The sequence below is a fragment of the Physeter macrocephalus genome, chromosome 12, assembly GCF_002837175.3.
Source record: "Physeter macrocephalus isolate SW-GA chromosome 12, ASM283717v5, whole genome shotgun sequence".
NCBI lineage: Eukaryota > Metazoa > Chordata > Mammalia > Artiodactyla > Physeteridae > Physeter > Physeter macrocephalus.
The window spans coordinates 60,245,396-60,268,711 of NC_041225.1; the positions used below are offsets into that span (position 1 = coordinate 60,245,396).

The following is a 23,316-nucleotide window of genomic DNA, read 5'->3' on the forward strand; positions in this document are numbered from 1 at the left end:
GTTGAGCATTCTTTCATGTGTTTGTTGGCAATCTGTATATCTTCTCTGGAGAAATGTCTATTTTTGATCAACAAATCAAATATGACATTTGAGGTCTTACTATTCTCTTAGATTTAATTTACTGTTCTTAATATGTGTTAACCAGTGATTTCTAACATATAGTCCAATGAAGAAAATTCTATTGATGAATACTCAGGTAGTATATATTACATTGTATTAAAAGTATCAAACCTTTGGTATTTTGTTTGATCCATTTTTAAATATGCCCTGAAAGAGTTTTTAATGTGCTAAATTGTATGCAATTCATACTCACTGAAGTACTTTAAATGTTCTTAAAGAATTCTAAAAGGGAAATATGAATTTTTCTATTTTTTATATCTTTTCTCACTTTTCAGATGCAGCAGCTTGAGAGCCAAGTTATTGATGCTGAACGTCAAGCAGAAAAAGCTTTTCAACAGGTAGGGTATAGTTTTAGTTAAAAAATTGTTTTCTGCCTCTACCAATATAAACATTGTTTTGCCCAAAACAATCCTGAAAATAGTCTTCAGCTGTCCTCCTCATTTTATCATTTTTACTGTTCATGAGCTGGTTCCATAGAGAAAATGGAGAATCTAACTTTGTTTTGCCCCTTAATAAATTTTCAAAAGGACAAAAATGCTTCTATTCGGTAGTTTTATCTTACTATGAAAAAAATCAAATATGACTTTTATGGTTATGGTTATGCCTAACCATAATGACTTTTTATGTATAAATATGTTCATGGCAGCTTTATTTATAGTAATAAAGAGTTGGAAATAATATGAATGCCATTTTATAGGAGAATGAATTAGAGAACTGTATCTGTTCCATGAAATATTAAACAACCATTAAAAATAACTATTACAAAGAATATATGCAAATATGGAAAAATGCTTAGTTATATTAGGAAAAATATATACAGATTTTTATATTTAACATGTTAATAGATATGGGGGGAAAAAGTCAAATCTAAGAGTTTAAAAAAAAGCTGTGGGGCTTCCCTGGTGGCGCAGTGGTTGAGAGTCCGCCTGACGATGCAGGGGACACGGGTTTGTGCCCCGGTCTGTGAAGATCCCACATGCCGCGGAGCGGCTGGGCCCGTGAGCCATGGCCGCTGAGCCTGTGCGTCCGGAGCCTGCGCTACGCAACGGGAGAGGCCATAACAGTGAGAGGCCCACGTAATGCTAAAAAAAAAAAAAAGCTGTTAGGAAACATCCTGAAATTTGTGTTTGTGGAATTATGGATGATTGGTTTTTTTCTTCTGTATCTTCATACTTTCTAGTTTTTGATTTTGGTACTACTTTTACTTTAAAAAAATAATCTTTTTTTTTTTTTTAAAGAAGATGTTGGGGGTAGGAGTTTATTAATTAATTAATTAATTTTTGCTGTTTTGGGTCTTCGTTTCTGTGCGAGGGCTTTCTCTAGTTGTGGCAAGCCGGGGCCACTCTTCATCGCGGTGCGCGGGCCTCTCGCTATCGCGGCCTCTCGTTGCAGAGCACAGGCTCCAGATTCGCAAGCTCAGTAGTTGTGGCTCACGGGCCTAGTTGCTCTGCGGCATGTGGGATCCTCCCAGACCAGGGCTTGAACCTGTGTCCCTTGCATTAGCAGGCAGATTCTCAACCACTGCACCACCAGGGAAGCCCTAAAAAAATAATCTTTTGATAAATCACTTAACCCTTTCTGGGCCTTGCCAACAGTAAAATGAGCGGTTTGGATGAGCCCACCAGCCTTAAAGTTTGTCTAAGGAGCCTAAATTGATAATTTCACATTTTATGAAAAGATCTCTGTCAGATTCAGTCAAGTCAAGAGTTTCAGAAGTCTTAAATACAAAATTATTTCTTCCAAGGAGTGTATATTCAATTTCTTATACTTGCTCTAAGTTTGTCATGTTTCTTCCTTCAGTTTGAGTATTACCAAATCTTGTTTTCACCTACAACATTTAATTTTACACAGTAGATTGTTTTAGTGGCTTGTCTAAGTTAACCCAATTTAACCTAATCCTTAATTTTCTTAAATTAATTATACTTGAAGATACAATCTTAAAACTTTATTATGCAAAATTTCAACCACTACAAGAGTAGAGAACATAATATAATGAAGCCCCGTCATCACCTTCAGCAGTTAGTTGATGCACAGCTAGTATATACCTCCACCCACTTCTTCCCTACCCCCACACTAGGTTATTTTGAAACAAGTCCCAGATATTATATCATTCCACCCAAGAGTATTTCAGGAACTCATCTAAAAATGAAGACTTAAAAATCATAGCTACAGTACCATCACCCCACCGAAAAATTACCAATAATTTTTTAAAACCTCAAATGTAGATTTTGATACAAGTACTAGTAGTAATGGTAAGGATGTATGATTTGCTTGTTTTTTAGTATTTTATATTCTTTAGTTGATGGCACCAAATAGTAATTACTCTACATATATCTATAAAAAGCCAATAATTAACAGTAAAGTCATTAAAGGTCACTTACATTCTAAAAGAAAGACTCTTGTGTTTATATCACTCTCTGTCACTCTGTACCAAACGTCTTTTTCTGTGGTGGGCTGTATATGTGCGTCCCTGTTCAGCCTTCAGCCTTTTGCAGCATACGTTTGTCATTTTGTCGACCTCTCTGACTTTCATGTCTCTTTCCCTGTCTTTCCCTTTCTGACTTTGGCCTTTCCTGGTGACATCTCTCTTTATCTCTGTACCCATGGCTGTCTCCATACGTCTCTCTGTCTATTCTTTCCTAGCTTTCTTTTACCTTCCCTTCTCTTCCCTTTTTCTCCTTTAACTGCTCACATTATAGGAAAAAAAAAAGAAGGAAATTGAAGATGGTTTTGTTTTGGCTTAAGTTAAAAGTCTAAATTCATATATGCAGCAAATTTATTTAGCTCTGAAAATTAAACTAAATGAAGAATTTTTTTATTTGTGATTTTCATTTTTTTTTACCCCTTTGGTTCATTGGATCTTGAAAGAAAAAAGGAATCCCCATTCTCAGTTCAAGGGAAGCAAACCATGGCAGTTTGTAGCCATCAGGGCCCAACCACTGATCTCAATAAGTTAACAGGAAGAATATCTTATTTGAAGTTTTCCTTTGAGGATATCAAATGTAAAGTTATTTAATTCTATGTGCCACATTTTTAAGCAAAATTATACAATGATTGGTTATTTTAGATATACTGCCTTAAATCAACACCCCCCCCAAAAAGAGTGAGAATTGAAGATCTACCAGAGTTTCTTTATAATCTGTAGATATTTCTTTTTGTCATAACACTTTAAATTTATACAGTACCTATTTTTGTTATGCTTCAGAAGAATTTTTTCTTAAATATTTCATAATGAATCTAAAAGTTAACAAGAAATATAAACAGAGCAGATGAATTCTAATGCACTGACTATATTACTTTTTTTTTTTGCCTTTGCAAGACTAAGTAAATATTATTAACTTAGAGTAACTGAATCCTTCACTGTCTTTAACAGTTTCCATGGGACTATGGCCTATCTGCTGTTCCTGTTGCTTAAATTCATAATTTATCCTTTGTCGTTGAGCCATATCCTAAGACTTAAACTGTATTTATACTAACCTAGAAGGAATATTTCACCACTAAAAGCAATAGTCAGCTGAAACAGCTCAACTCTACACTTTAGCTTTGTACATTTTTCTCCTTGTTTATTAATGCGTGGGCATCACTTGCATGATCACTAAATAAGTTGCTGATAGAAAAAAGAATTAAACATTCTTCCAGAGAAATCTTGGCAGTCTTTTTACTTGATGCTGTAGTACATCTTTATTGTTATTGTTCACAAATTTTGAAAGCAGTATGTGCAGATCAACCCAGTACTACTTATGAGAACTCTTGTGAGGCAGAAAAGCAGCAAATAGCACACTTGGGAGACACTGATAAACAGGATTCCTTTTCCAGTATCTGATTAGTTAGGTATATAATACAATCTAATACACTAATTTATGCAAACCAAAGAGGGGTAGATTATTTCCCCAGTAGAAGTTTGTCTTTTCAATTCTGTCCTTCTGGACTCAGTCACCTGTGTGTATTTGATTCAGGCTTGGTAGGAGTTGGATTTAAATTTCCTTCTGACCATTCTAATATGTGGGCTCATCTGCCTTTTATAGAGTTGGTTCTTAGTATCCAAGTTATATTTGGTTCTTAATAAATGATAACTACTCAGTCATCCTAACATCCAAGACCGTGTAATGATTTGCTTCATTACATGGAAACCTACTTTATCCAGTGATGTTCCCTTTCACCTTCAGTGAGAATGGGCCTGGCCTTACTGCATAAATTTTAGAGCACTATGCTGAAATAACTGTGTTTAAAATATGATTAGAATGATTATTAATTTGCAATAAATTTTAATTAACTGGAAAATGGTCTGGGATTCAAAATACTCTTAACAATTTTGTCATTGTATTTTGGAATGATTAAGTATCTTTGTCATGTCTTTGCGATACTTATACAGGAATAGAAACTTACACCCCCCCACTCAAAAATATAGTCACATCTTGATTACCTGTAGTGGGGGAGGGAGGGATGAAGTTAGAAATGGGAAGAAGGAAATATTGATATGGATAGTTACAATGCGGAAAATATTTGCAGTTTCTGCTTTCTCCAGGATAGACAAGAAAATGGAAAATAGCATTGGGAGTTGTGTCAGGGTCCCCAAGACTACCCTCAGGTTTGATGATTCACCAGAAAGACTCATGAAATCCTGAAAAGCTGTTATACTCATGGTTATGGTTTATTACAGTGAAAGCGTACAGATTAACATCAGCAAAGGAAAAATGCACATAGGGCAGAGTCCAGGAGACACCAGGTACGAGCTTCCAGTTGTCCTCTCACAGTGGAATTGCACAGGAATGCACTTGATTCTCCCATCAGTGATGTGGGACAACACATATGAAGTATTGCCAACCAGGGTTGTTCATCCGAGCCTAGGTGTCCAGGATTTTTATTGGTGGGCGGGGTGGGGAGGGGTCAGTCTTGTAAGCACGAAATGCATGCATAACCCACCTTAGCTACTCAACTTCCAACCCCTCCAGAGGTCAAACTTGATACAGTGTGGCCCATGACCCAGGTAAGTAAACAAAAAAGGTATTCAGTATAAGTCACACTGTTAGCATAAACTATCTGGTGTGGCCCAGTATATCAGCTATATAAAGACAGTCTTATCAGGCAGAATATTCCAGGAGCTCAGAGGTTATTTCCCAGGAGACAGTCAAAGGCTAGTTCTTTCTTTGGAATGTACAGGGTTTGAGCACCCCAAGTCTGCTGAATTAACCCTTCACTGAACAAAAGCTCAGAATCAACAAGACTTTTGGGAAATAGCTGAGGAGTGTGCTGAGGGGGTAGGTAGATGCAACCAGAGTCTCTCCTGGAAGTAAAGGAGAAAGGTAGCCTGAAAGTACAAAACATTCCTCACTGGATGATATCCACATATTGGTAATTGCAAGAGTTTATTCAACAACTAATTTGAATTCATAGGTGTGTGTTACTGGCCAGTCTCCAAGTAGTTAAAATTGTATAATTCAAATTAAATAAATGGTAAAAGATCTGACCTATTTTCTGTGTACTTGTGGTAAGATATTTTTAAAGGCTTAGTTTTTCTGTAGGCCTCTTAACTTTTCTGCAGATTTCTTATTCATACTAATTGCCAAAGAAGGCTGGTGAATCCTGTGGAACTTGGTCCTAACAGGGCCAGCTGGAAGAAGGTTGCCTGTAACTGCTTTGTGATCTCTCTCCAGCAGAGATGTTGCCACTTTTGTCAATATTTTTCTTGCCCAGGAAAGTTGTTTATCTAAAAGTAATAGTCGAATGAAACAGTTGCACAAGGCAAAGGTGCAGCCAAGGAGCTCTGACTCTAGCATTCATTCGTAAAATGAGAACACCTTTCAAGTTGAATGTGTTTTTCAGGGAAGAAGAAGGTCCTGGAAGAATAGTTTTCCAGGACCATAGGCCTTTTCTAAGCAATAATAGGACAATTTTATGTGGTAGCCCGATGTCCATAGGGTGGCTTACTCCAATTTAATAAAAGGAGACTGTAGATGTAGGTCCGGTAATATTTATTTTTATTAATTTTGTCTTTCTGGAGTATTATGATCTATTACTCCCTCCTTGGTAGAGGACTACCATTTTGCACTTGGTCTCTGCTCTTCTTTTCCTGCTTCCACAGCTACAGAATACCCTTCATGGAACTGGCTGTACCATTTTAAGACTGACCTTTGGTATTTACTGTCCAGCTCTCTGTCCTGCTCTGGTTTTTTCATGACAGCATCTCTGATATAAGCCTTTGTCCTTGACCTCTTGGTCTGAAGTTCCTGCAGAAAGCCTGCTATATTATGATAAAAAATTTAAATCTTAAAATAACTTAAAATTATCATTTGGATAGTAGAATATATTTTTTCTCCTATCTTTTGGATCTGCTTTTATTTTCATAGCTTCCAGCTATGAAAGCTATGTAGGTGGTATTTAAATAGGACAGTTTTGGCATTTGAGTTGAATTTACATTTATACAGTGAACCCACAGATGAAACTTTGTATTCATGGTTAAAAAAACAAAACCAAACTAACCTTAACACCCTCCTTCTAGGAACCCTCATTAATCAAGTATTTTTGAGCTTTAAGTAAGTTCATTTTGAGTTTTCAGAGATGTTTTATAAGATTTTTCATCTTAACTATCATCTTTAATTTCTCAAATGTCTTTACATATTTTTCTTCTTTGCCCCCTATAATCTAAAACATTACTAAAATTACATTCTTACCTATTTGGAGTATATAGAATAAAAGTTTTAATATTGTATACAATGCCCAGTACTTTATTTTCTTTCTTACTAACATTAACATCACACATATCTCTTCAAAGATTTCATATGCCCAAATGTGTTTTGCAGAAGATCCAAGCAGAGCCAGTATATCTTAGATATTAAAATTGAGGCACCACAACCCCTAGCCGTACAGCGATCTATTTTATCTTGCTTTATTTTTCCCGTTACCCTTATTGCCATCTGTAACAAACTGTGTGATTTTTAGTCATTATTATATTTGTGATCTCTCTTACCCACTAGAATGTAATTTCTATGCAGGTAGAGATTTGGGGGTCTGCTATATTCACTGATGTCTTCCCAGGACCTGGTATAGACCTGGCACTTGGCAGGTGTTCGTTGACTATTTGTTAAAGTATTGAATCAATAAACCCTCACGGGATGTACTCTCCTACCTATATCTTGACTCATGCAGGTAGAGATTTGGGGGTCTGCTATATTCACTGATGTCTTCCCAGGACCTGGTATAGACCTGGCACTTGGCAGGTGTTCGTTGACTAAGTATTGAATCAATAAACCCTCACGGAATGTACTCTCCTACCTATATCTTGACTGTCATACTTTTTTACTCTCTATGGTTTCATCATTGGGGTTTTAAGGTTCTTTTTTGGTTTGTTTTTAATATTTATTTATTTATTTGGCTGCGGGTCTTAGTTGTGGCACGCAGGATCTTCCCTGCGGCGTGTAGGTTCTTCATTGTGGAGCGTGGGCTTCTCTCTAGTTGTGGCGTGCGGGCTCCAGAGCACGTGGGCTCAGTAGTTGCAGTGCGTGGCCTCTCTATTTGTGGCACATGGGCTCCAGAGCATGCGGGCTCAGTAGTTGCAGGGCGCAGGCTCAGTTGCCCCACGGCATGTGGGATCTTAATTCCCCGACCAGGGATTGAACCAGCATCCCCTGCATTGAAAGGCAGATTCTTAATCACTGTACCACCAAGGAAGTCCCTTTAAGGTTCTTTTGTTTTACTTTTGCTTTCTGTTGTATATGTGTACCTTTTTCAGATAAGTTCAGTTTTTTTTCCCAAGATGTGTTATTATACTAGGTCATCCAGTCTGAGTCTTATCTTACCACTCAACATCTTTACTTGATATTCTTACTTTTTTTTTAAATATGAAAAAATGAGAGCTGGAAGCTTTCTAATTCTATGCTCACATGAAATACTTTGCATATTATCATTGATCTAGTTAACATGTACATTTCTTTACATGATAGCAATATTCTGAGAATCTTTCATGTACCCTCATGCACCTCAGGGGAAACATCACTTAGCAAAATAGTCTTCAGACTTTATAATTGTTAAATACATTAAAACTTGCTGTTCAGTGTTTTCCTTTTATGATGATACCTTTTAGGAATTTAATGTTAAAGTAAAATTCTGAATTTAATACTATGATAAATTAAGTACATGCATAGTTTTAATATTTTATCCTGTGAATTCAGGTACAAGTTATGGAAGAAAAATTAAAAGCAGCTAATATTCAAACCAGTGAATCAGAGACGAGGTTGTATAAAAAGTGTCAAGATCTGGAAACCCTAATACAGGAAAAAGATGACATCATTCAAAACTTGGAACTGCAACTTGAGGAGCAGGTTAGGAAGAATTTGATCATCAAAGAGTCCTAAATATGTGCATTCATTTATGCATAATCGCAAAGATTAAAAAGAGAGTCAAAATTTCTAAATTTTGATCAGAAATCTTACTTGGTGACCCCCTAGGATTACATCACATTACTGGTGAAAGGTGCAAGTTAAATACATTCACTTTAAATCCGGGGTGATTCCAAGGCAGTACCTACCACTTTTTGGATGTGACAATACTCCTTAAGTTGGAAACACTTGGTTATCAGCAGGTATTTATGTCTGTAAAATGTTTCCAATAAATTTTTGCTTTAGATTGTTAGGGTGTTGGAAATGTTCATGGAAGGTTAAATTTTAAACATGTGTTTGATTTGACTCTAATCCTTCTGCTTAGAAATGTGTATACGGTTTTTAAACCACTTCATTGACATCTAATATAGTATTTAGTTTATTTTTAAAAAATTTTTAGGAAAAACATTGCACTAGGGTTATTTACTTAAAAGGTCATTTAGTGTCATTTAAATATGACCACTATAGAACTGTTAAATGTTTAATCATTTTTTTCATTTCTCTGGCATCAGTGTTCCTTTAGGTCAGTGGCTTTCAGCCTCCACCCACTAGGATTTATATGATAGTCACACTCTCAGTAGTTTTGTGACCATAACCAGATTTAAAGGTTGGTGGATGTGAGCTAGAGTTTCTCAATCTCTATTTTTTCTGGACCTTCTAAAACTAGCACTTGAGGGGAAAATAAGCCATTGTCCAGAGGAGATTCTGATTCTCCCCTCTCAAACCTGGTTGAAATCTCTTCCACTGTTCTAAACCTAGACTATTTCCAGAAATTGTTTATTTTGTTGATAAATTCAGTGGATTGATTTTGGTATATGATCTTTCAGAGAAAGGGAATAGAAGATGTTAAAGCTAGAAATATTTATGTACACTTTTATTATTGTTCTGCTGGACAGCCATTCTTATTTTTTCCTATGTTTGGTAATTTAAAGGCAGACGTCTTAACTTGGAAACAGGTTTTAAGTGGACTTGCCTTTTATATCTATGACTGTAACGTTTCCAGACCAGTGAGCTTCTGTTTGAACTAAACAAACTGCTAATGTTATTTCAGAAACAAATAAGGATTCAAGAAGCTAAAATAATAGAAGAGAAAGCAGCTAAGATCAAAGAATGGGTAACAGTTAAGTTGAATGAGGTATTTATTGCCGTATTTATCTTTTCTTTACCTTTTACTTCTTTTGAATAGATAAGTCATCAGAATATCTGAATGAAACAAAATTCTGATCAGTTGGTGGTGCTGCTGGCTTTTGGCAAACGTGAGATAGGTAGCTTTCACTTTAATGACTAATGTAATTTTAAAATTAAAAATATTGATAGACCCATGGTAATCAGTGTTAAGTAGCCTCATTCTAATTAGTTGACTAGTTCTAATTAGTTAACTTTAAATAATTAGAGAATATATGTGCATATCTCATAAAATTAACATATTCAGTATCTGAGAAGTACACATTATTTAGTTTATATGGCAGATTAAATGCCAAAATAATTTGGTTTAAAATAACTTTACAGTGGAAAAGGCATAGGGGTGAAAAACATTTAAAACTTTTAGCTCTGGAAACAAATATTAAAGCCAAATATTAGGCTGACAATCTGTGCTGATAAATTCCTCTGATATTTACTTATTTCTTTTATATTTTGCTTGTGTTTAATTAGATATTAACATTTTCTAAATGTTATAATTCACTAGTACATTTTAGAAATGTTATCCCTGTATAAAAGAAAACCATTATGTTCTTTTAGCTGGAATTGGAGAATCAAAATCTTCGTTTGATCAACCAAAACCAAACCGAAGAGATAAGAACAATACAGTCAAAATTACAAGGTATGTGCACTTTGACTAAGATAGCCTAGTTGGATTTATTTGCTAGAATTTTACTACTGAGCGCTTGAAATATGACTTGCACAACTAAGGAACTGAATTTTACATTTTATCTAATTTGAATTCATTTAAATTTAAATAGCCACATGTCCATATTAGCACAGCTAGACAGTAGTGAATAACCCAAAGGGAGTAATTTGAACGTTTAATTTCAGGTATGTTTACTTTAAAAAAAATCAGTCTTGTTATTTTCTATTTTCATTTTGTAGCATTGTGCTCAATGGTGATTGAAATTCTTACAACCTGAATATTTTGAGCAGAATTTTATAATGCGAGTAAACTCTTTGCATTTTCTAATGCTTAGGGCTATTTTCTTTCTTTTTAACTTTAAAGCCAAAGGATGGGTGGTAGAGTTAATGATAGAGATTCACTTAATATGCTATTCGTATGATAGCCACTCAAGTACACATTGAGCTGAAGAGGAGGTAAGTCAGCAGGGTGTATGGATAGCCTGTGCTTATTAGACACATGACCTAGTATAGTGCTTTTTAAACTTTTATTTAGCAGCAGAACCCTTTTTAAACAATTTTTTTTTTCCTATAGAATCTCAAGAGATAAAATAGGTAAAAAACCTGTACTGGGTGATGGGTCCAGAGTTCTGCAGACTTGGCCTCACCCATGACTCTTCTTTCATTTCTTGCATCCTCTGCAACATTTCCATAAAGCCGTGGGGTTTCGTAGAATGCATTGGAAAAATACTGGCATGGTAGAAAGAACCTGGACTTTGAAGTCACCTTTAATGCCCTACAATTTAATAGCTGTGTTTATATCTCCAATTTTTTTTTTTTTTTTACATCAGTAAAATGGTGACTGTAATAGTGTCTTACTGGTTTCATGGTGCGTTGTTGATTATAGGACATGTGAAAGCACTTTGCCTACTGCATGTTAGTACCTATTGCTGTCATTTTGTAAAGGGAAAAAACTCCTGTTTTCCCTCTCTTAATATTTCTGACATGAGATATGTGGAAGTTTTTCCCACACAAAGCAATTCTCCAATTCTCAACAGACACCAACTGGTTATCCTATAAATTTAACTCAATTCTGACTTGTCTACTTGGATAGCACCAGATCCCTCACCCCCACAAAACTACCCACCTGCACCTCCGAGCAGGCACTGAACACACACACAAACACACACTTCAGACAGAGTCACAGGTACAGGGTGGCATCCCTGCTTCTGTCCAACAGACTGTAAATCCAAGGTTCCCAAGATCCCTTCCTTGGGTTCAATAATTTGCTAGAGAGGCTCACAGAACTCAGTCAGACAGTTCACTTCCTAGATTACTGGTTTATTACAAAGGATGTAACTCAGGAACAGCCAGATGGAAGAGATGCATAGGGCAAGATACGGGAGAAGGGGCACAGAGCTTCCAGGCTCTCACTAAGTATACCGCCTTCCCAGCACCTCCACATGTTCACCAACTTGGAGCATCCTGAACCCCATCCTTTTGAGTTTTTATGGAGGTTTCACTATGTAGGCATGCATGATTGATGAAATAATTGGCCGTTGGTGATTAATTCAACCTCCAGCCCCTTTCTTCCTCACCTGAAGTCAGAGGTAGCGGGTAGAGGGTGAGGCTGAAATTTCCAACCCTCTCATGATTTGGTTGGTTTCCCTGGCAACCAGGCCCCATCCTGAGGCCATCTAGGGGCTTTCCAGAAATCACCTCATTAATACATACTCAGATGTGTTTAAAAGGGCTTGTTATGAAAACAAAAGACACTTTTATCACTCTTAGGACATTCCAAGGGTTTTAGGAGCTGTGTGCCAGGAACCATGGATGAAGACCAAAATCTATTTCTTATATCACACATTTCCTCTACCTATATGATGAAAAAAATAGGTGTTCCTATAGTTGATCTGGAATTCCACGTTTATAATTAAAGTTTTAGGTCTTTGTGGTGTTCACCCTCTTTGAGATAGACTGGATGTACTAAGCCCTTTCACCAAATACTGTTTCCCTGATATTCTTTTTTTTTTTTTTTTTGCTGTACGCGGGCCTCTCCCGTTGCGGAGCACAGGCTCCAGACGCGCAGGCTCAGCGGCCACGGCTCACGGGCCCAGCTGCTCCGCAGCATGTGGAATCTTCCCGGACCGGGGCACGAACCCGCGTCCCCTGCATCGGCAGGCGGACTCTCAACCACTGCGCCACCAGGGAAGCCCTCCCTGATATTCTTAACTTGCAATTCTAGTCTTCACTGGCAGCCTTTTAGTCTTGGAGACTAAGGATTTTTGATCCTTGGAACCTAGGCTTTACTGGAGAAGAACAGATACAACATATGTAGATATAATATAGTACTTTAAAAATATATATGTATATATGTGATTACTAAAATATCATGAATTAGTTCTGTGAGCGATGGCAACATGAAAATATTAAAAGATACATCTGAAGGAGTACACTATATAGTATATAAAGGTATTTTTCTACACTCAATTATCAGTTGCTATTTAACTTAACCCTTTGGTGCTCTCCCAGAGTTGAGAATTTAATTTCTTTGGAAACTTTTCATACTATCACTGAGATCTCCATGCTTTTGATCTTACAAGCAGCAATGTTACAAGTCCTAGAAGATGAATTAAACCCATGATTAGGTGCTTGATTAATCACTCACCTAGCTGTCTAAATTCTCAGTCTAGAGACTGCCCCCTCCCCTTTTTGTTCTCTAAGGAAGTGATTAAGGCTCTCCATGTTGTGGTCACCATAGACCAAGTCCCTTCATCTGCTTTCTTATGAGAAGCACACTAAAAACTAAGATAAGCAAAAGTTATTCCAGTGATCATGTGATATTTGCCCCAGTGATCATCTAAATTTTCCTGGGTTGTCTTGGCAACCAAGACCTCAGTCCCTTTTTTCTATTAGTAGCAATACCAAACTATCAAATTTTACCAGTACTTGATTGGTATTTACCAATAGCTGACATTGCAAGAAGCTATAACTTCCTAGTTGTTTATATCTGGATTTTGGTTTGTTTGAAAACTAACTACTTTCAAAGGGATTAGAAATGTTTCTCTTTGCAGTTAAAAAATAGTTTGTACATTCAAAATATATAAACAGATTTTAAACACTGGTGTGTGATGCTAGACATTGAGGGGTCATTGTTCCTATACATAAATAAAGATGAACTTCAGGCTTTTTTCTGGTACAAGGAATGATTTGTCCACGTTTTTATATGCTTTGGTTCTCTGTTTAACAAACCGTTATAAAAAATTCAGATCTTCATTTTGATTAATGATCTTGCAGAAGTTCACGGAAAGAAGTTGTCCACTGTCTCCACACCAAAGCTCACAGAAGGCCAGCGTCTGAGCAGTCTGACCTTTGGGTGCTTTTTATCCCGAGCAAGGAGTCCTCCTCAAGTTGTAAAATCTGAGGAAACGAGCAAGATATCATCTAAAGAACCTGAGTTCACTGAAGGAAAAGACATAGAAGGTATTTATGGACTAGAGGAATTTACTTTGACATTTTTTTTAAAAAGGAAAAATCATTTGCTAAGATTAATGCAAAGATAGCTTCATTTTCCTTATTTTTTTTCCTGACAACTTGATGTTTTATGAGACTAATTCTAAAGAGAAAAACAGCATTTAACTCTGTGTATCTAGTTACCTTGTGTGTTTTTTGAGACTCTCTGCCAGTGATTTATAGGAAAAACTGGTTTTCCCTTCTTGATACTTTTTCCTGCAGTAGGTAGCAGTAATAGTTAAAATTTTTAAATGTACAGTCATACCTACTTGTTTTAACTGAGTTTTAGAAGTATGTACTTTCTATTCATTATTTATTTAAAATATAAAAAGATTATCTAATATTCAATATGAAATTAAATGTGACACAGCAAACTTATAAAGAAAAAGAACACGAGGTGACAATTTAGTAACTCCTTTGATTTTCCCTTTATTGCTTCAAAGAGGAAAGTATTTGCCAGATGTATAAACTTTGGACCTGTGTGCAGATTTCTACCCTTCTTTTAGTCTTAAAGCCCCTCTAAATTTTGCTTAATTTTGTGGTTGCTGCTTTGCCACGACTAGTATGACGTCTCCCAAATATTTTAGAAAGACTTGAACTTGTATCTTCTCTATTTTCAGTTCCTGCTTCCTTCCTCCAAAGGAGAAAAATTATAGCCCTAAGAACTGTCTCTATGCTTGGTTATGAAACTCTGAAAACTACATAATGTTTTTCCATTCACAAGGCTCCTTTGGTACTTGTTTTCATGCCATTACATGGATTTTTTTTCTTTTTTGAGAAGTCATTTTAGTTTTTTCCCCACTTTCTAATAGTTGAGTACAGCTCAGTACAGCTGAGGTTGCCTGTACTGCAGTTCTTGCTCATTTGCAAATTTAACAAACTGCCCAATACCAAATTGTGGAGTTTATTTGTTCAGCCTCTGTATCCTTAATTATGAAGGTCCTATCTATGTTTTCATGTTTTCAAAGTTTCTTTTGTATTCTTCAATATAAATTTTTAGTTCACTGTTCATAAAGTCAATGGTTTGTTCTATTAATTATGTTATAAACAAAAATAAGCCATATCTAAAGATATTTTTAAAGACTGTTATTTTTTATTGTAAAGACATATTTTGTAGTTATGATTAAACCAAAAGTAGAGTGAGTAAAGCTTTTCTCTGTGTATGTTTTCCTTACGGTTTTGCATATTTCATGTAGTGAAGCTTGGGAGCAAAGTTTCTTTTTTAAACTATAGCTTTATATTTATTATGTTTCAATTTACTTATGATAATTTTGAAGTTTAGTAGAAAGAAGGTTGTCATTTTCTTTGCTTCTAAAATATAATTAATGGTGTTCATTTTTTTAGTGGCTGCTTTCTTTGATAGTCAGTGTTGCCCTATTTTTCATTTTGCTTCTTGTATTATCTCACCCTAGACTATTGTCAGTTTTTTTTTCCTTCATGTTTCTTTGTAAAAAGCAGTTTCATTTTGATATTATTCTATTGAAGTGTAAGGGCTCAGTGTTTTATAGAAAGCTTGTAGTTTTCAAACTTGGGTTTAAAAAAGGCATATGACTAAAAAAAGGATGATGTAAATTAACTTGACTCATATGGAAATTCCAGTTTGTACAATGTAGTTATATAAAGCTAAACATACAGAATGATTGTATGATTAAAGGCAGCATGCCAATATAATTTATGCTTTTCTAGAAATGGAAATACCAGAAAAGTCTGTTGATAACCAAATTCAAGAAAACAACCGAGGTCAGAGAACATTGCATCAAGTGCCTTGTGTCTCAGAGCAGAATCAGAAAACAAGGACAAGCTTTGTGACGGATGGTGGCATATCCCAGAATTCTGGGGCTCCTGGGAGTGACTGGAGTTCCGATGAGGACGACGGGAGCAAAGGAAGATCCAAGTCCAGGTACACGTCCACCGTTTCCAGCCACACATCAGAGGAGGGGGTCCAGTGTAGCAGAATGGGCAGTGAGACGTATCTGACAGCCTCTGATGACAGCAGTTCTATATTTGAAGAAGAGACTTTTGGCATAAAGAGACCAGAACACAAGAAGCTGTATTCTTGGCAACAGGAGGCACAGTGGAGTCCTCTCGGAAAGGGAAATTCCGAATCAAGTAAAAAGGAGCACGACAGTTCCTCAGACGAACTGAATAAAAAATTTCAGTCTCAGAGACTGGATTATTCTTCTTCATCGAGTGAAGCCAACACCCCAAGCCCTATTCTGACCCCAGCTTTGAGTCCAAAGCATCCTAACTCACTCCCTGGAAAAGGCACAGAACTAGTGCCCCCCTCAAACCTGCCACTTCCCAAATTAAGGGTTCCTAATGTTTTCAGCTTAAGTGTAGCTCTAGCCAAAAGACACCTAAGCCAGCCACAGTTAAGCTCCGACAGGATGTTTGGTACAAACAGAAATGCTATAAGCATGATCCGGCCACTGAGACCTCAGGAAACAGATCTTGATCTAGTTGATGGCGACAGTACAGAAATTTTAGAGACTATGGACACTAGTTGTGATGATGGATTATTTTCCTACGGCTCTCTGGAGTCCCCGTGTTCAGACGACCAGGAAACCTGCAACTCAGCAAAGAAGGCGGCCTGTGGCAAACCTCCAACTCCTCCCCTGCACCGGTTTCCCTCTTGGGTAAATTATGTGTTGTGTGCAACGCACACACACTCGTTTTTGCTCAACGCTCATTTTCAGGTTTTACTCTACTTCTTTCTTTTCCAGTCCGGCTTTGTGTGTTCTGACAATTCCCAGTTTTTAGAATTCAATTTCCCCTTCTCTTTCCCCCAAACCAGTCGAGAAGTAAGAGAAGGGTAAGACAAAGGAAGATCAAAATGTTACCTTTATTACTGATAAAACGGATTTTAGAGAATTGGTGGGCAAAGGAGCCAGTACTGCACCTGGGAAAAAGCTAGATTTATTCACCCAGGCCCAGGTAGCACTTGACCAGCCACCACAGTCTGCCTCCAGTGAGGCCCAGCTCCTCTAAAGCTTACAGTCTAGAGAAAGAACAAATGGTTATTTCCTGCACGCAGGTACTTCTCAATAGAAAGGAGACGGGAAGGTGCCGGGCTTTGCATGTCCGGTTTCTCCTTCTAGGAATCACTGGCTAGAGATCAAGAATGTTCAATTTTTGGAGCTCCCTCCACATGGAAGGAAACATTGGGGTGGGGAAGAAGGGCTCTCCCTAACTGTATAATACTTGTGGGTAAATTCTGGATGGGGACACTTACTGGTCATCAAGTTCTGAACTTAAAGTATTTACTTGATTGGCTTTAAGAGAAATTTAATTTTACTCTTCATGAACTTATAAATCTATTGCTTTAACCAAAAGCATCTTCCTTTGTATCTAGAATAGATTGAAATTTCTTCCATTGAAACATTGACCATTAATATAATAATTAACCCATTAATTGTGTGATTCTTCTTAGGAATCTCTAGATTAAAAAAAAATTCTTCCTATATTTGAAACAAAGTGAAATTATCTGTTTTGTAGATTGAAGTTTTCCTTCACATATTGACATAATTTAACCTTTGGCCTCCAGAGAATCATCTGGGTTGTGGGATTTTTTGGTTTTTGGACTCATGTTTTGTTATTATTTTTTATTTAGTGACCAATGCAATTTTAAGCAAATGAAGGCAACTATGTTTTCCTAGTATAAATTCAGACCTTGAGATGTATCTGCTCTTATTTACTTTTAAAAGAACATTTCATTGCAAAGTCCACATGAAACCGCCTGCAGTTTATTACTAAACTAACATAAAAAATGGACATTATTGGCATGTGAATCTCTGGAATTCCAATTATGTTACCCTTTAGGCAGTTAGGAGTTGAAATTTTGCTTCTTTCATTATGTTGAGATTTTCAGAGATTTAGGTTAGACTTTCACTTTCATTTTATTTGGCAAACCATTTTTACTACTTTTTTGCCTTTTTCTCTTCTTGCCTTCTGAAACTATCCAGTCCTGAAAAAGTAGTACTGCTTTGCAAAAGCCTTCTAGCAAACTGGCCAAGTTTAAGGTTTTATTTCTGCTTGTTGGGTATTTTCAAGTTCCAAGTTAAAGAGATACATTCTAGTCACCTCAATTTATGCGAGTTTAAGGATTTTTAAGAGTTTATTTTAAGGCATAGCCCATTCTTACTGAACTGGAATATCATTCAAAAATACAGTAGTCACTCTAGCAGGACAGCATGTAATGATTCAGGAGCACCTCTGATGGTCAACTCCTTAGAAAAACAGGTGATACCCGCTGTCCCTGATCTCATGGCTCAGCTTGTCCTCTCCTGTCTACAGTGCCTGTCTCCTTCTCTCATGACTGCTAACTACTCTCCTTTGCTCTCTCATGACTTCTCAGTGCCTCACTGACTGCCTTATTTTTATGTCTTTTTGTTCTGTCCACTCTGTTGTTTGTCTCTCTCTGTGTATCTCACCATCACACTCTCAAAGAAGCTGTGAGAGTGATTCATTCAGTCAGCCATTCTTCAATCTAAAGTGTCTCAGATGGTTAGAGATCTCCTGCCCATTGCTTCACAGGCCCCTGGCTAGCACAGTCCCGAAGAGGACTGCCTTAGTTGCCCACTATGCCCCGATCCAGATAACTGTCCAGGTTAGGTGTGTTACAAAGTTCAGGACATGGTGATCTATGCATTAGGAACAACCTAGGGTCCCTTTTCTCAGAGGGGGCAGGACCAATAGCCTTCCAGTACCCATTTCAGAAATCTCTCTCAGAGAATTAGAGAAAGCAAAATAACAACCTACTTTTGGAACAAGATCCTATAAATTCCATTGCAATTCTCAAATTCACTTATTATGTGACCTCAGGTATTTCTTCTACTTCATTGAAATGTACATTGAGATATGAAGGTGATAGCACTAAATTCTACTTTGTGTGTGCTTTCTGACTTCAAGTTTTGGCTTTTTCTTTAACCATATTCTAGAACGGTAGAATATTAAAGATAATATATGTGTCTAGTCAATGATAATAAATGGTTTCTGGCTTCATGTTACAGCCATTCAGAGTTTTCCTTCTTTTTTTCTTTTTTTGACCATGTTCTGAAATGGTGGAATATTAATGGTGGTATTTATGAATAGTCAGTGATTGTGAATAAGCTTTCTCTTACTTTTTTCCTGTCTCTTCAAAAGAATTTAAAATACCAAGCAAAAATTTGGGAACAAAGATAAATAATGGAGTGACTAATGGATGGAAGAAAATTCTGCAGTGCTGTTCACAGTGGCATATTTTAGTTGGCACTGGTGACAGTTTTATAATAATTCTGTACTCTGGTGACAGTTAAATGAAGCACAAATGAAAAACATGTGTATTGAAAGTAATTGTTTCTTTGCTTCAAATACCCAGCTTAAATCTCTCTTTTACATTAGGAAAGCAGAATTTATGCTGTAGCCAAATCAGGCATTCGAATGTCTGAGGCCTTCAATATGGAGAATGTTAACAAAAGTAAGTGATTTTGCATGCTGCAATGCAGGTGAACCTTGAGGACTTTATGCTAAGTGAAATAAGCAGTCACAAAGGACAAATACTGTATGAGTCCACTTATGTGAGATATCTGACGTAGTCAAACTGATAGAAACAGAAAGTAGAGTTGTGGTTACTAGGGGTTAGGGGGAGTAGGGGAAGGGGAGCAGTTGCTTAATGGCTATAGGGTTTCAGGTTTTCAAGATAAAAAAGTTTTGGAGATCTGATTCACAACAATGTGAATATACTTAACACTAACTGAACTATGCGCTTAAAAATGGTTAAGGTGGTAAATTTTATCTTATGTGTTTTTTACTACAATAAAAAATGTTTAAAAAAATAAGTGATTTTGTATTGCCATTTCATTAGCCAAGAGCTTCCTGACTGTCTAAAGTCATTGGAAAAAATACAACTTTTCCAACTTCCAGAAAATGCTTTCTGAGGTTGCTGACTTATATTTTAAAACTGAAATTCATGTTACTCAGTATAGGGGCACATAGATGTTCAACTCTTATGTAGCAAGTACCTCATGTTTTTACCCGAAAGAGGCTAAAGCTAAGAAACTGTGGAGTTTCAGCTGTTTAAAATTGTAAAACTATTGATCTCTCTGTCTTCTTTTTCCAGAGTTTAAAACACATTCCTCCTTTCTTTCTTTTTTCAAAAAATTATTGTAGAAACAATGCATGTTCATTATGAAAAATAAAACCAAACAACAGAGAACTGTCTGGAATAAAAAGAAAAATTTTTCTGTGGTTCCTTCTACTGGCCCCCTCCCTATCCTACCTCTGATCTGTATCTTAGAGGTGACTATTGTTGTTCTATTCCTTTTCAGCTGTCCTCTGTTCTTGCCACTCAGGAAATATATTCTAACCTTTCAATCTGAGGTTCACCTGATCAAGGTTTAATAAAAGGGATGATGTTTTAACACGTGTCAGTAATAGGTCTCTGAAGAGTCAGAGAATATCTTCATAGGGTACTGCTCACTGAATCAGTCAGCAGGTGTTTGTACTCATTTCTGTCCATTGTGAGCTGGATGGAGATGCCAAAGAAATAAAAGCTAAGATCCTTGCTCTCAAAGAGTTTACCATCTAGTTGGGGAACTAGCACACCTGAGGACATAATGAACCATGTAAGAGAGTGTATAATTAAAACTGCCATAAATGCCATAATTCTTCAGGTAGACTGTGTAATGAATATTGTATGTTCATCCAGTTTCTCTTTAATTGGAAGTTTTGCTAATTCACATTCATAAGAAATAGACATAAGTGCTAGTTAGATGGGTTTTTTCTTAATCATTTTGTTTTCTGTTTCAGATTCTGTTGCAGTTCTTTCCTATACCACATCAGGACTTTATACATCACTGATATACAAGAATATGACAACCCCAGTGTACACAACTTTAAAGGGGGTAACTCATTATTGTTACTGTTAAAACATGTGGGGCTCTTCATGATGAATCAAGAAAACTGTTTAGTCAAGCTCCAGATTCCATTCTTGACATTTTACATGGACTGTCCCTTTATAGGGAGTTTTAGAAGTTCACACTAGCATATTATTAAAAGAGAAGAAATGGAAAGATCTAGAGAAGATATTTATTCTTATTGGAGTATTAGAGGTCTGATATGCTCAGTTTTTGTTATGCTACATGTGAGCCTCCACCCCCTCCATAGCTGTTAATTGTTTAAAGGAAATAGTATTAATGATGTAATGAAAACTCCTAATATAGAAAGATCTTTTTTTTTTTTTTTTTTTTTTTTTTTTTGTGGTCTGCGGGCCTCCCTCTGCTGCGGCCTCTCCCGTTGCGGAGCACAGGCTCCGGACGCGCAGGCTCAGCGGCCACGGCTCACCGGCCCAGCCGCTCCGCGGCATGTGGGATCCTCCCATACCGGGGCGCGAACCCGGTTCCCCTGCATCGGCAGGCGGACGCGCAACCACTGCGCCACCAGGGAAGCCCTAGAAAGATCTTTGTATCACTGCCAGGGTTCCCCTCCTTTGTGTGAAGTACCTAATTAAAATAAGTATCAGAAAAAAAAGTATTGTCAGGTATTAACAGCCTTATGTTCTTAGGAATCTTTTATAATTGACAAATGCCTTGCTAATTGGAATTTGGGATTTAACAACGTGACTTTGATAATGGCAAAATATTTTCTTGTATTCCTTTAAAAATCTTATTCCATAACTTCTGGTAAAATATTCTGTACCTAAAGAGAGTGGTCACTTTAAGGATGGACACAGGGAGGCTGTTTTGCTTTTCTTTAGAAGGCGACCCAGATAAGCAGCAACCCATTCCTGGATGACTCCTCTGGGTCAGAGGAAGAAGATAGTTCCAGATCCAGCTCCCGGACTTCAGAGTCAGACTCTCGCAGTCGGAGTGGGCCAGGCAGCCCCAGAGCAATGAAACGAGGTAAGGGAAAGTCTCAGGCATACAAGACAACTCCAAATAATTCAGAATATTTAATGGGAATTTTATCTCTGTAATAGGACTTAAAAAAAAAAATCTGAGCTGCCTTCCACTCATAGTGAAAAGAGTATTCACCTAGGACTAAGGCGCTTATATTTTAGTCCTAATTCTCTTCTAAATTCTCTTGTGATTCTAGACAAGACAGTGGTATTTTTTGTTTTGGTTTGGTTTTTGTTTTGTTTTTTAACCTTATCTGTAAAAGAGAGATCACTTCGTTATAGGAATAAAGTGAGATAATTGGCTTAAATGAGGCTTATCTTTTACAGTTACTGTGTGATTTTGGATAATTTATAGGATGGACTTATTTCAGCTAAATTTGTTGCACTGCTAAATGGCAGAAGAATATACCTAAAAATGTGGTGGTTAATCTGATATTAAGATGGAAACCAACAAAAACTTACTTTGGGCATGTCTACGATTTTTGTAGATTTTGAAGAAATTTTTGGCATACAGGTTACAGAGAGAGCCAGTCACATTAAATGACATCTGTATTTTACAAAAGCCTTTAATGCAGCACAGTATGTTGGTTTTCAAACTGTGTTCCATGGAACCCCTAGGTACTCCCAAACCCCTCAGCTTCAACAGGAGCTGTTCAACTCTCATAGATTTAATATTTTGGGCTTCCATCAGTCCCTTTGCTATACGACCTTGCCCCCTTGACAGCCAGCATCAGGTTATATCACACTTTTGCTCAAAACACTGCAAGGACCTCTTATAAAGACTATATATAACATGTTATGTGATTCTTTGATGTCTTCGACCTCATCTCCTCCTTTCTTCTCTCTTACTCAGCTCTGGCCATCCAGACCCTTTAGCTGTTCCTGGCACATGCCATTCATTCCTTTAGTTCAGGACCTTGCACTGATCGTTTGCTCTACCTGGTATTCTTGCCCCAGATGTTCCTTTGCCTCCTCCAGTTGAGACACTGCCTTCTCAAGGAGATCTACCCAGAGCACACCATTCAAATGTAGTCCTTTGCCCTTCTCTAACTGCTAGCTCTTTTTATTGCCTTTAGTCCACTCTACATTTTATTTTTCCATGGCATTTGCTCCCTGTTTTTTGTCTGTCTCCCCCGACTAGAATCTGTATTCCATGAGGGCAGAAATTTCTTCGTTTTGTTCTCTGCTCTGTCCCTAGCACCCTGGGGCTAGGAGCCTGAGATTTGCACTCCAACATTGCCTCTGCCTAGCTGTTTGACTTTGGACAAATCCTTTGATCTGTGGACCTTAGTCTCCTTAGAGAATGAGGGCATGAACCAGGATGATCTCTGAGGTCCTTTGTAGATCTAAATTTCTGTTACTCTTTGAAAAATAAAGATAGTACTATTATCACAGCCATTACTTGTCTTAGTCAAATAAATAAGAGGAATAATATGGTGACATTGTCCTAATGTTTCCCTTAAATGTTAATAAACACTTAAAAATTGCCACATACTGTAATGAATAATGACTTAAGTCCTTGATTTTATTTAATATCTTCGAAATCTCCAATTGTAGTGACTCTCCAAATGTGGCTTGCAACTTGCAAGTTGTTTTCTAAAATGACAA

At 36.9% G+C, this 23,316-nt stretch overlaps 1 protein-coding gene across 8 annotated transcripts in view; it reads left to right on the forward strand.

The window, feature by feature from the left end:
- PLEKHH2 (pleckstrin homology, MyTH4 and FERM domain containing H2) overlaps window positions 1-23,316 on the forward strand; it is a 106,329-nt gene that overhangs the window by 30,492 nt on the left and 52,521 nt on the right. For 6 of the 8 annotated variants that reach the window (XM_024118780.2, XM_024118783.3, XM_024118781.2 and 3 more), the window contains 9 exons: window positions 396-458; window positions 8,289-8,438; window positions 9,547-9,630; window positions 10,236-10,317; window positions 13,620-13,805; window positions 15,522-16,471; window positions 19,215-19,290; window positions 20,622-20,716; window positions 21,568-21,712. In XM_024118780.2, the coding sequence (XP_023974548.1) occupies window positions 396-458; window positions 8,289-8,438; window positions 9,547-9,630; window positions 10,236-10,317; window positions 13,620-13,805; window positions 15,522-16,471; window positions 19,215-19,290; window positions 20,622-20,716; window positions 21,568-21,712 (1,831 nt within the window). Of the gene's footprint in view, window positions 1-395; window positions 459-8,288; window positions 8,439-8,627; window positions 8,699-9,546; window positions 9,631-10,235; window positions 10,318-13,619; window positions 13,806-15,521; window positions 16,472-19,214; window positions 19,291-20,621; window positions 20,717-21,567; window positions 21,713-23,316 lie in introns of those variants that run through there. The other 2 variants (XM_024118784.2, XM_024118785.2) reach the window with 2 other exon arrangements.